At 34.4% G+C, this 14787-nt stretch overlaps 1 protein-coding gene across 1 annotated transcript in view; it reads right to left on the reverse strand.

The window, feature by feature from the left end:
- Positions 1-14787, reverse strand: part of CCDC73 (coiled-coil domain containing 73) — a gene marked incomplete at both ends in the record, with an annotated part of 57714 nt that overhangs the window by 27285 nt on the left and 15642 nt on the right. Inside the window, 4 exons of the mRNA XM_082485049.1 lie at positions 2879-2958; positions 5230-5365; positions 11620-11658; positions 13775-13849. Coding sequence (XP_082341175.1) covers positions 2879-2958; positions 5230-5365; positions 11620-11658; positions 13775-13849 — 330 coding nt within the window. The remainder of the gene's footprint in view (positions 1-2878; positions 2959-5229; positions 5366-11619; positions 11659-13774; positions 13850-14787) is intronic.

Raw genomic sequence — 14787 nt, forward strand, 5'->3', positions numbered from 1 at the left:
GCAGATATCATGACTTCTTTCAGCTACGTAGCAAGTGAAAACAGCCTGGTAATCCCTTTTCCGAACTCTTCTAAATATCAACGTTTTCTCATTGCTTTGTATCTCTTTTTGGTCCCTTCAACTCTTCAAGAGATACACTCCTCAACAAGGGAAAACACCCAACTGCTTTAAGATGGTTAGGCTAAGTACAAGGTAACCACAACGAAATGAAACTAGCTCAGGGCACTTCTTACTGGGGCCAAGTTCTTCTTTTCTCTTTGCTTACAGAGTGACCTGAAAGTTGAGCCTACAGCCCTTCACAAACAGAAGTTGTACTGAACTAACAAGTGCCATTGCAGATATAGTTCAGAAATGCACCCACTCACTACATAACTTTCCAGAAATATTTTATAAGCAAACTGTTGAAATAGGGAATATTGAAAAATGGGTCTTTTTTAACTCGATTATTCATTTTTGACTGTTTTCACAGAAAATCTGCATTTTGAGGAAAAAGGCATGTACTTCTATTATATACAACTTTTATAAATAAAACCATATTTGCAAATAAACAACCCCCTATTTTTTTTTTTTTTGCAGAACAATGCATTGCGACAGCAAAGTGCTTCAGTACTACATGAATATTAGAAGGCTAAGAAATTAAATTCCAGTTGAGTTTTCCACTGACATTCCGAATAGGATGGTCAAATACTAAACAACCAATAAGAAATTCAGAAATAACCAGGATAAAGGCATTTCCTGGTGAACTGAGGAAGCCAGATTAAGTTTCAGTTGACCTCTTCTTCTGCTTATCTAACAGTATTTTATTTAAAATTCATCACCCATGACCTTAAGAATCAAGAGTACAGCTGAAAAAAAAATGGATCAAGCAAGATGTTTGATTACTGGAATACATAAATCACTATCAGTTTATCTCACACACCTCTGTTACTCACAAATTTCACTATGTAAAATTTTCTTAAACATTTTTCTTTTCTTACCTCTCAAATTACTTACCCTCAGAGAATTCTAAGTAATGAATTATTCTTGGTTTCTTAACCAAAAGCAACAAATCTAATTTACTGTGATGCTTAAAAAATTCTAAAACTCCTAAGTTTTTATATCTACAATATATTACAATAAAGATATGCTGTATTTTAGATTGAATGTCCCTCTTTTTTTCACATACAAATTACAATTCCTTCGAAAAAGGAATTCTACAGTTGAAGTGTACTAAAGGCACACAAGACAAATGTCCTCAGGCCTTCATGACTATGATGACATTAGCAGTCTAACAAATACAGCTTCTACAGAGGAAAGTTATCACCACCACCGACTTCCAAAATTTTCCATTGCTCTTTCAGCCATTAAATATTTAAGATAAATACATATAGGTTGTGTATATATAAATATATATATAATCTAGCATTTGAATTACATAGCCAATAAACATTTCTAAATGCCACAAAACCTAACTGTGATTTAGAAAATAATCGGATTTTTTTTTCCAGCGTTCTGCTTTACTTTTATTGTGTTTCTCAGTCTGGTTTTATGATGGTAGGAGTTTTGCAGTCTTGATCAGTCACTTCAAAAGTTGATCTTTTTGACACTGAGGTTTGCCATGTTATATTCTAGTATGTAACTAACCAATTATGAATAATCTGTACTGTGGCTAAAATATCTTCATGTAATAAATAACAAAATAAGAAAAGCACTAGAGAAGGTAAGACTGAAACAAATAAAAAAGCCTTAAATAGTCTCTAATTCAAAATAAAATTTAATTTTATCAGGCTTCCAGAGGCGGCATACTCCAAAGAACCTTAACGATAAGAAGCTGTGTGCTCTTAAGAACAAAAAACAACACTAGATTGAAGGAGAGTTTTCAAGTACTTCTGTACCTTCAAATCTCATTTTTCAGGCAAACAAACATCATGGTAGGTAAACACGCAGTTTTTGATCAGTTTCACCCAAGTATAAAATGGTCATATTCCCTTCTCCTCATTTACAAATTATCTCCACCCCACCCCTTTTTGTTTTGCAGGAAAATCACAAACTTTGCGAAGATTCCATGGTAGTCCAAAGCATTTGTCTGGAAGCTGGGGATTAACATTAGGCCAAGACACCAAGAACAAACATGCATTTGTTCCCTACCTAAAATCTTCAGAAAATCAAAGGGAGGAAAAAAAAGTGGCATAGAAAGACAAAGAGAGATGAAGAGGATGTGGTATGGAAAGATACCGACTTTACAAGGTAATTTTGACTTCAGAGGGTCCATTTGCTCTCTTGTCAGAACTTAAGCAGCGGCAAAGGAAAAGAGAACTCTATTCTTCCCGCTATTATATATGTTCAAGAGTGCAACTCAAATGTACCTGGCAAATAGTAGTTTTTTAATAGATGAGCGCAGAGAAAAGCTTAATGGCCGGACTTCTTTGTCCATAGTATCACTATTATCTAATGTCTCAGTTGCTCTACCACAAAACTCTCCCATTTCTGACAGAGATTTAGTTATGCTTTTTACCTTACGTCCAAGTTACCAGCTTGCTTCTATGGCAACTACTCTTCATGTTCTATCTCTCTCTGACTAAACTGAAACCACTGCTACCTTTCCATATCAGATGTGAGATGCAGTGACAGGAAAAAGTACAGGAAGAATTAACAAGAAACAAGTAGGACACGGTAGAGGCAAATAAAAATTCCCAAGTTACAGAAACTATTCAGAGCTGCTCAAGTTTTAATTAGCTTTCATCTGAATTATCTGTGCATAACAAGGGAGCATAAGACTAATTTAGCCATCAGTCATAGAATGAAGAACAGTTCTGCTGCTTGTCCACTACTTCTACTAATACTACAGCAGCTTGCAGAAGTCCCAAAGAATCCCACTTATACATTCAGAAATACATACTTCCTTCAGATTACTTATTTCCGTCTCTTGTCTTTTATTCACTGATGCAAGTTTCTTATTGAGCTGTATTGCTTCCTGTACTTTAAACAAAAGTTAAAACATGTTAACATATACTTTCACGTTTGTTTGAATGAATATTTGATTTATAAATGCAATGTATGTGTGTATAATTTATAAAACAATTAAACATCTTCATGGAAAGGAGACAGACTGAAAATAGGACTCAACTAATTTTCTGTATAGTGTGATACTATACTGGAAGATTATACCAGGTGGTACCAGTTATTCTATACCTCAAACAATGAGTTAAGACTTTTCTATGTGTTGGTTTGCCTTTTTTTTTTTTTTCTGAATTGTAATTTAACTTTTGGTGTCATTTGATATCACTTTATTAGGATCACTTCTCCATTAACTTTTAATCTTAGTTGTTTGTGTTTTTTTTTTTTTTTTCTAACTAAGGCTTTGCTTGTAATTTTCTGATGAGTGAATTTTCAGAGGAACACAGAACATAATTACTTGAATATTCTGTGGTTCATTAAGTTAAAATGTGTACAGAGTTATATGCATATACGACTTGGAAGACAGCAAATAGCAGAGGATAATAGAGAAGAAAATGCTTAGAATAACCTCTGTCCCTTTTGAAAGGGAAGAGAATTTTCTCTTAGACTTGATATGGGCCAAGATATCACTAGGAAATTGCTTGAAGTTTCACAGTGAAAAGCTGAAGATATTCACTGGTTCCTGTACTTTTTCAGTCACCTCTATTCAGTATTTTGATCCTCCGAGGTCTCTATTCAGCCTTTTCTGTTTCCTGATTCCTCTTCATTCACTGCTAATCTTTTCCCTTTATTTTTTCAAAAATCTTCTAGCACAACACTTGAATACAAGGACTCTAGGCACTCCATGGCACCCAGAAAGTTCTTTCCTATTCTGTTAGGGATGGTAAGCATCATGGGGAATGATGGACAACAGCCTTACAATACGATAAGCAATTCTGCATTTTTATATGACAATATGTGCTTAACAAATGAAAAAAACCCCAAAACTTAAGAATGTAACAAATATCTTCTGATACAACTCAAAAAAAAACCCCACAAAAACAAGCAGGCAAAAATTGATAAAACTGTTCCCCATCTTTCAACAAGAGTCATGTGTTCACTCTCTAGCTTTAAAATACTAATAGTAGGACATTGGTTAGGCAATAATTATTCAAAATAGATCTGAAAAACTATTTGGTTTCAGGCGGAAAAAAAAACCAAACTACCAAGCTTCAGTATTCAAAAAGTGGGTTTTGTGTTTTTGTGTTTCTTTGTTTGCTTGGGGGGTGTTTGTTTGTTTTGAGTTATACAAATACTCCTGCCTTTCCTTAAAAAATAATACTTATTCTTATTGACGTACTGTGTATGTGTTCATATGGATGAAAACCACAGGCACACAAAACAATACAGAAGTCCATATTCTACACATACACTGTGATGTTTGCATAGAAATTTATCTCTTTGTTATGAAAAACTAGGATTTCTCTCTCAAATTAATAGGTACAAAGTTTCATGTAAATGAGATATATTTTTACTTGGGGTTATCAGCTTTATTATTTTACAGTTAAAAATTGTATATTTATATCAAATAAAAGTATGCGGAATAATACTTTTGTGCCAGTAGTTTCAAAAATAATTTTGTTATGTTTCAACACATGAACAGGGATAAGGTAGTGATTTATAAAGCTTGGATAGCCATATAGTCAGAATCTACGTAACAATAATAACTGCATAAAATTATTCATTCCACCCTATTTATTTACTGAATTGGTTTTAAGATTTTATATTTCTGTACAGGAAAGTAATTTTTATTATTTCTTTAATGTTTTCTGTCCATTTCTCAATGTCAAACCTACTTTTAAAAGCATTAATTTTCCCCTATTTGCTAATTCTTTTATTTTTCACTCCCTCATCTGAGCTGTTAAAACTGTTTGTTGATTATGCTGAATGGCAACGGGAAGCTGATTCGAATTAAGTGCAAATTTTATTTATTTTTTTTATTAAAGGGGTGGGTCTGCTGCTGGATTGTTTTGAACACAAAACAGTTCCTCAAAATAATTTACCATGTGGTCACACATACAACTGTAGTAGCATATCAGCAAAGAGCAGAAGAGGTACAAGGCCTATGCTGCTTACACTGTCACAGAAAGAAACACTGAGGAAGCTACTGAGATACAGTAATTATCAGTTATTATATTTGATGCTTGGCACGGGGTAGCTGCTATTCTTATGAGTTGTCAGGTGTCTCCAACACCTCTGTGTTGTCAGAACACAGCAAAAACAAATGCTGGCGGACATTAAAGAAATACATACCACTGTGCTCCAGTTTTCCATGAACACCTTTTACAATTCCGAACTGACATGCAATAGTAGCATAACACCTTTCAACTTCATTCAGTTTCTTATGATGCTCCTCTTTTGCTGTCAAGTGCATCTGTAGTTTTTGATCCTGTTAGAAACATAAATGAAGCACCTACTTAATGATAGTAACTAGCATGGAGAGTTGATTTATACAAATCCTTTTTATCATAATAGCATAAATGCAAAATATATCCCAGAATATCTCACTTGTCTATTTCATACCTAATGATCAGTTCCCATTTCCAGATAGCATCTCATTCCTAAAGACCTGTGTTAGATTATCAAAAAAAGCACTTTAACATATTTTCACATACTGTACCTTATATATAGGAGAACTTTTATGTAAATGTCTGCAGAACTGTATTAACTGTTTTCAAATCCTAATTTCAAGTTTTCCTTTGTTACATGGCTTAAGCATGTTATTTAATCTGCCACTGTATCGTGAATATAGCCTAACATGCTAGTGCTGCCTGTGGTTTATATTTGTCCTCCTGCACTACCACTCAGCACAGCATTGCATTCTCTCGTTCTATCATGCAGTGTTCAGTCTTCTTTGTAAAGCCACTATTAAAAGTACTGTCTTCCTTTTAGCATCTTAAATACTTTCCGGCATAACATGGTTTTAATCAACAAGGAAGGCTTCTTAAGATCTGTCACAATACAAACTGAAACAAAAATATTGGTTTTTTTTCTCAATTGTTCAAAGTATAGGGCCATTATGATAATAAAGAGATTTGAGCACCTGACATGCGAGGAGAGGCTGAGGAAGCTGGGACTGTTCAGCCTGGAGAAGAGGCGAGTTGGGGGGATCTAACCAATGTGTATAAAAACTGGGGGGGGAGGGGAGCAGTGTGAGAAAATAAAGACGACACAGCCAGACTCCTCTTAGTGGTGTCCACTGACACAAAGTGAAATACAAGAAGTTTCACTTAAACTTGAGGGGAAAAAAATTACTGTACAGGTGGTCAAACACTGGAACACCTACAGAGTGTTTATCTAAATATCTATCTGTGGAGACATTTAAAAACTGACTGGACATGGCCCTGTGCAACCAGCTCTAACTGACCCTGTTCTGCGCAGGGCAGAGTTAGACTAAGCCATCTCCAGAGATGCCAGACAGCCTCATCCATTCCAGTTCTGGGATTGTTGAAAATGACATAGTGGAAGAACGATTAGGAGAAAGTTTGTGAATTTGACAGACCTAAATAAAAGAATTTCAACATAACTGCTAAAACCCAGAAGTGCATCAGCTACTTCTAAAGAGTAGTGGTGATTTTGATTCAGATCAGTGAAACTAAGGCAGATTATTACCCCAAGCTTCCCAGAATGTAAGTACTCTTTTAATGAATAATTCGAATAATTACCAATTCCTCCGTATCAATTAGCAGTTGTAATGTCTTGAAGTACAATGAATTCACTACTACTTTAATATTATGTATCTGTAGAGTTTTTTCTAACTACTTTTGTAAGCACTTAACACTTTATTTTTACACTATTAACATCTTGTCTAAGTAATATCTTCTAGCAATGAATCCCACACAGTAATTAAGTAAAATGTATTTAAGTTTCATGAATTTTATCACTCTCTCTTGTTTTGTATGAGGGTGACTGAAAATACATATTCACAGAGAAGTATATTCAGTGACACATGCAACTGTTTTTTTTTTTTAAATTATTTGTTATCCTTTCATATACACTAAGATTTTTGTGTTCTTCTTTATACTGTATTTTTTTTAATAGCTTTGTAGGTACTATTTGGTCAATTTTTAAATTAATTTTCTCTGAAGAGAGTGGGTTAAATTAATTCCTCAGAAAAGATATCAATTTATTTAGACATCTAATCTATTTCTAATCTACAGTAGAGCAAGACAGCAATTAAAATGAATTGGGCCAAATTCATTCCTGTGTGTAAATTCAAGTTACAGAAGGATGAGTCTGGCCCAGTCTGTTTGGCTTCTGTAAGACTCCATTTCCATACAGTAACAAATGCAATACATGTCCAAGCATCAGAGGATAATAAAAGCTGATAGTAATCAAAAGAAATGACCAACATAAGGCTAGCAAAACAGGATATACAATACAAATTTCTCATGTTTTATAAGGTATGAAATTAAACACACTACAGCAAATGGAAAGTCATAATGGAAGCACTGGTAAAGAAACACCACCACTTACAGAATCACTGCAAGGAATGTAGGTTGTGAATGTTCATGTACTTTTTCTTTTTCCTAATCATACATAAACTGTTGAAAAACTGTGCTTAAACAATGTTAGGATGTGGATTTTGTAACAAAAAAAAAGAAAAATTATACGTTTTTCCTGACAGTCATTCAGGTGTATTTATTCTAAGAAACAGATAAACAGGGAAGCATCGCTAATTTGAGACTCTAACAGCTTGTGGCAAGATCTGAGGCCTTTTGCCCTTTCTTATATATAGATTTTTCTTTCTGTTCTCCCAATTTCTTTCTTAAATTAGCAAGATAGTGTAGTCCCTCCTCCTTACTAGAAAAGTAGAAATATGTTTTGTTGTTTCCTAGGGCTCTCGCCAACGAGAAAAGGAATTGGCCTGCTACAGCCTCAAAAGTTTTATTAAGAGCTTACCACTTGCCTAAATATGATTTTTGATGGCAAGCTCTCTTCCAGGCTTAGTGCACAGTAAAATAAAAGCAGTTTGGTTTTGCCTTCTGACATCCTCCTTCTGCTCACTGTGAAAAGGTCTCAAAACATTCTTCCATAGAAGACAATCAAGAAACACCAGGAGACACTACAGGATAGGGAGGGTATGACCCTGGAGCTGGAGTAAGACCCACAGATTCTTGGTTCTCCTTCCTAACGTCTGATACTGCAAGAACAGGAATTATTGCCCTGCCCTGCACCAGTAATAAAGATAAGCTGGGATGGGGAGTGGAACTGATTGTGGCCATATGGTTTGTTGAGGCACAATGATTTCTTGGTGGAACTAGACCAGAGAAATAGCTCAGGGTCAGGTAGGTGACTGGAGGAAGACAAAGAGGGAATTGCTCATATCTCAAAGATATACTGGAAATTGAGTCACTAGTCAGAGTTACTCAGTGAAGCAGAAGGTGGTAATTGGGAGTAAAAGTGTCAGAGAAACAAAGGAGATGTGATCTTGCCTAAAGTCTCCATGTTATTACATGAAAATTATGCAAAGGGTTACCAACTGTAAATCTTCAAAATAGGAAAGTGTTTCCACAATAGTTCCTTTAGTTCCCACCATTTTTATACTTAAATATCATTATTTTTAATTTATACTGTATCCCTGCCTTCTTACTGTATTTTCAAACAATATAGTATAATTACAGGTGCATTCCTAAAAAAATGTGGAAATAAAAATAACATTTGTATCCCAGATTATTAAGAACAAACCAGCTTTAAAAATTACATTTATTAAACATTTAACAGGAATTACTTTTTCATTCATTTGTAACTACATCTGTATTAGAAAACTAACTGGTGGCAGGGAAGTTCAAGAAATGCCTATGCTGTTAAGTTGTTAAAATGTGTCTGATACATTTTGGCTGATGCCATGTAGCGCTCACGTAAGCAGTTGCTGGGCACAGCTCAGGAGACTGTCTGCTGGGAACAGTGTGGGTTATTTGGATGCAGCTTCCCCTGTTTGAAGAGCAGTAGAGTTTAATGAACCTAGACCATTTCATATCACTTGACTGTAGCTTCACCAAAATGGTCTCGCAAATGTTTAGTTTACCAATATAAACGCAGTCAGCAAGTGAAACTAGACTAATTACCAGTCATTCACAGAGCTACTCACCCCATCTACTGAGCTCATTAATACCGATGCACTGAATCACTACCTTGTAGACAGTGATGTCTCCCCATTGACTACACAGATCTTGCACTCCAAATTTGCTCTTCTGAACTGCGCACAAGATTTGGTCTCTAAACCAGCCAACACCAGCCTTAATCTCAGTCTTGTTTTTTTATATTTTAGCACCATGATATATTTTTTAGATTTAGGTACTGCAGAAGACAAATAACTCTAAATGCTCGCTCTCTCAGACATGCCCAGGATCAGACAATGCAAGTCAACGAGGGAACAAGAGAACAGATGCTACACTCAGGGAGTTCTAGCATTCTAGGTTGTACCACCTACCAGGAAATTAATGAAGGAGGAAACCAAGACCTGACCAAGGCCATTTTCCTCCAGTTATTTCTTTATTTCAGCAGCAAGAAGAAGAATTTAATACAGAACCCACACTCAAACGCATTCTATCAAGACAACTAGCTTTGTAGTAATCACCCTGTAGCCTCCTGACTGCATGAGTGCTACTATCCATATGCAGCGAGGTGCAAAGTGACTATACCACACAAAATAACCAACACTTTTATTGTGGAAACAAAGGAAAGATGGAAGAAAAAGAAATCCTTTTATTTCTTTGACTCTATCCAGTCTTTCAGTCTGAAACAAACCCTTCCACTATTTCAAAATTCTAGCATATATTGTAAGAATTGTATCAGCACTATAATTTTCACATAAACTTAACTGCATATCATGCTAAAATATGGTCTATATGCAAAATAATAACAGTACACATACTAGACTAAAAGAACAGAATTAAACCAGAATAAAATGCTACATCAGTAAGGAATACGCAATCCCCAGCACATACAAAAGCTACTTTACTGACTGGCAGAGTTTTGAAGGTGCCAGATATAAACTAAATAGCACATCTGCTTACTTTCAAAAGACTAGCCAGGGCATAATCTAATCTGTCTGTAACAAACAAATAGAAATGGGTCTCAGATAAATTAATGATTTGGAATTTCACCCATTTTATTTTCAAAGATTTTGCCATTTTTGATAACTAAGAGAGTCTACGCAGGCTACTACTACTTTGATCCCTAGAACGTACCATTTATTTCAGTGGAAATGCTCAGGGAGCAAAGTTGGTAGAAATTGACCCGGTCTAAAACTATATTAGCCCACTACTGCATAAGGTTGTAAGAAAGAATTCGTTTCTGTTTACCTTGTGGTTTTTCGTTTTCATCGTTTCCTATCAGAGCACTTTCCATAAATATGGCCGAGCCATACATGTTATGTTTAGTGCCACATGCAAGAGGATTTCTAATACCTTGTCGCCCACTCAATACATTTTTAATAACCATACTCTATATCAAAGTCACAGTACGCCAATGTTTTCAAAATATTCAAATAATCAATTATTGAAAAGTTTATAGTCGTAAGAAAGGAAGGTATTTGTTTAAGCAGCACAGAGGCACTTCCAGCTTATAGAAAAGGTGGTGTGATTTGAATATTCTCATTCATATGGAAGACTGAGCTTGCAAGTTATGAAAGAAAGGGAATATGTGAAATGACCTAAAGGTAAGTTCAATAATTTTGTATATTTTAAATACATTTTTAGATCAGATGTATTTTAAGAACAAATACAAGTTAAAAGCGAAGTAAGACAAAACACATTTTATGTTGCCTTTGATCTTTAACTTGTAGCCTTATCTCCCAGGTCAGAGGGCACATTATTCAATTTCACCATATTTTGTGTAAAACCACTGTAGCGTTGAAGATGACTTTCAGTACAAATGTCATGGTACTTAAAGCTAAACTGGACCCTAGTTTTTTGAGCTTCTTAATTAAAATCACAGTTTGTAATGGTCTGACAATATTATCTTTATTCTTTCCAGTTGAGCAGCAGCAGAATTTTCACAGCATTTATTCAATCAAGCTTAGCAATGTTTCTGCAGCTCACTCTTTCACTTCCTAAAACAGACAACAGGGTTCAGAGCAACTATGCTGTCACTCTACATAAATTTATTCTCTGTGTCAGAGGGAGTAAGCTGGACTGGATGAAATCTAAACTGTTCAGGGGAACTGATGTTAAGAAGTAATTTTGCTAACAGGAGTGAAAAGAGTGAGAGGAAAAACATTATCAGTTTTTCTTAAAAACAAAACTAAGAACTGCTTGGAATTCTCTGTTACTACTTTGAAACAAATATGATATGTGCAAATATGTATAAGGGTAATATAATTACATTATTCAAAACACAGTCCATATGGATTAGAGTGAAGGTGTTTTGAAAAGAGAACAAATGTACCAATTATACTTTAATTCAGGAAGAAAAAAATTCCACATTCTAAGTAGCAGCTATCACACTATAAAAAACTAAAAACATTGTATTGGAAAGTTTTTCAGGTTCAAAGCTGCTAACATCTCTTTTGGTTATTTGTAATAATTATCACACATTGTTTAAGTAATGGAGCTAGTTAGTATTTGCATTATACTCTAAACAGACATTCTCTTTTCATAAATGCTGTTCCTTATTTTTCTACTTTTATTAGTTCCTTACCATTTCATTCAGTTTCTTTTCTAAAGTGTATTTTGAAATCTGTAAAATGAAAAGGAAGTATTCATTAAATTGTAGTTACAATTTTCTGACTACAACCTGCATATTTAGGTATTCTCATACCTAAGATTGAATTGCATTTATTGCCAATCCAATACAGTAATACTGGTTTTGAATTAATGACGACACTATTTCTTTTATCGTTAGATTGACTTTACTTAATTTCACTTTAATATTTAAATTGTGTAAAAACACTTTACACTGATTTGTTACTAGAGGAGTTTTGAAAAATGCATAAATCCTTGTGTTTTCTGATATGCATCATAAAAATAATATGTAAATGGACTACAGTCTGTAAACTACACTCTTAGAAATGAAAGTACTCCCTCAAGTCCTAGAGGAATATAAGTGTGTTCCCTGTTGGAAAAAAAATTCTAGGTAGATATTCTGAATGGTGGTATATAAAGACATATTGTAACAATCTCGCATGCTTTAATAATATAAGACTGACATTTGAAGTCATTAACAGTATTTTTAATACACCATTGACATCAGAGAATTTTGACTTGCATAATACTTAAGATCACAAGAGCTTTAGTCTCTATGTCTCTTAGAACGTTTAAAGAAACATTAATGATGTCTAGGAAAAAAAAAAAGAAATGTCAAAGAACCCAGTGTGTACAAATCTTATACAGAAAATATTATTTCTAGAAAAGAACTAAGCCTAGGAGAACAATCATTCTAAGGTAGAATTCTGACTCTCTGGATAGAGAGGACTACAGAACCGAATTAGAAATTCCTCACTCTTATTTTAGGCTGATTTCCAAACAATATTTCTGGGTCCACAGGTTCACTGTGACCTCCTGCTTCCTCAAGCCACAGCAGAATTTCCTAGATCTGAACTATACTGTTACACAAATGTTTGATCTCTGAACATTAAACATTTTATGTTAAGCTAGTTTTGAAATTTCTGTTTTATCTTACAAAAGAAAGGCCAGTGGAATCTTTCATTACTCTTGCTATCCACATATTATGTTCAGCAGACCATGGAGGGATATTCTACATCATCTGTGCTATGCCAAGGTTTGAACAAGGCAACAAAATCCTTACAGCAACTGCACAGAAGGCCAGCCATGGGAATAAATTTCTTTTGCTCCTAAAATACCTTTAGTGTTAACTAAATGATTAAACAAACAGTCTGATACCAAGGTAAATGCATCCCATTATAAGAGAATGTTAATAAGAATCAGACATGTTGCAAAATCATAGGTAGTAATCCATTATAACCATTTGTTTTCAATATAACCAAAAAACATTTGTTTTCAATAATATTTCAAATTAATTATTATCCCACCCAGTTTTGTGTAGAAAAGTAATTCATTCCTGGCAATACCCAAAATCTGACAATGCATTACAATGCTAATTCTCTTCTGTGTTGAACAAAAACCTTCAGAGTTCTACTCTTTTAATCCATTTTCAACATATCTGCCTTGGCCTTTAAAAGAAAACCAAAATACTAGCTATATCCCTATGTGTTCCTTTATTTCAAGTAACTCTGAATCACAGCCACAACTGCTCCAGCAACATGTAACAATACAAAATAAAATACAAAAATAACACCAAGAAGCAACAGAGTAAATTGTGCGTTTATCCAACGATTTTACTTTTACTGACAAACAGGCATTGGAAAGCAATAGATTAAGTGGTAAATACAGAAACCTCCCAGTGAAACAAAGTAAAATAACAAAAAACACAGGTAGCATGGTGAGTTGGAGGTCTGGTGTCAATACTTGTTTCTGTTTAGGAATCCAAAACCAGAGTTTCCAGGCAGGTGAGAAGTAAGAAGACAAGAAAAGAAAGGAAGAGGAAGACTATAGAAATGAAAACAAAGCACATTTAACATGCTATTTGGACTTCGAGTCTGCAGTTCTTCTGGGGGAAAAGATGTTTAGTGGGAAGGCTAACTTAAAGTAGTCTTGACACTGAAGACCACAACAGAAACTCAGTGTTAGAAAGTGAGGCCTACATGTGCTAGAAAGATTAAATGAGAAGGCCTTAAAGTCCCTCTTAAAAACAATTCTTTTCTTACCAGTGGAAAAACCTAAAACCAAAACACTTGCATACCAAGGGAAGTTATTTAACAAAAATAATAGTTTACCTGTAATGCTTTTAACGCTTCTTTCAGTCCATCAATTTCTTTTTCTTTTGTTTCCACAGCAAGTTGATATTTTCCCTTTCAACAAAAGCTGTACTTCAGGATTTGGGCAGAATAAATGCATTTACAACAAGAAATTATCAACAAGAGTGTTACGAAAATAAAGCACTACTCCACTGTGACAGAACAGTTTATTGGTGAACGCAGGTGAAAATTCAGCTAAATAATTTTAAGATGTACTATATGTTGCTATAAAAATAAAAGTGAAAACACGACAGTATATTTTCACCACTTATGACTAGTCAGCAAGTTTTAATATTTTCTGTTCTGGGAGAGACAAGCCTCACAACGGTAGTATTAATAAGTTACTTCAGTTTAGAACAAAGATACTAGATAATAAAAGTATCAGATAAATCCATTTTCTTATCCACTGTAGCAGGGTCTTTAGAAACAACTTCCTCAGCTTTTCCAATCCACAAAGATCGAACTGTAATCTGCTATCGCTAGAATTACTAAGTACATGCGACCACATTTAATATTTTTATATATATGCACGTGAGTATATACACGCACGCATATATATGCACATGAATAAAGTCAAAGGACTTCAGTGGAATTAAATCAGGTAAGAATCTCAGGCAGCAATCAATACAATGGAGAGCAGAACCTAGATATCAGAGATTACACCATGGAAAACAAATATATCCGTTCAAACACCTTCACATGTTCCATTTGTTTCTAAGCCAGTGCTGGCTATGCAATCTCCTGAAACCAACTTGATACGTAAAAGTACATATTCATGTAAATTGGAACAAAAATTGGTCACTGTATTCAAACTGTGTCCTGAACCATTACAGCTTAATTTATTCTTTCAATTACTTGGTATAAAGTGTTGAAAGTACTGTTCAATTCAATGGAAGTATTCAGAAAAAAAAAAAAAAAAAATCAGCACACAACTTAATTCTGAAACAGTAGCTGTCATTGAAAATACAAATTGGGGACTACTACACAGGTAT

This window comes from Vanellus vanellus (assembly GCF_965231255.1).
Source record: "Vanellus vanellus genome assembly, chromosome: 6".
Classification (NCBI taxonomy): Eukaryota; Metazoa; Chordata; class Aves; order Charadriiformes; family Charadriidae; genus Vanellus; species Vanellus vanellus.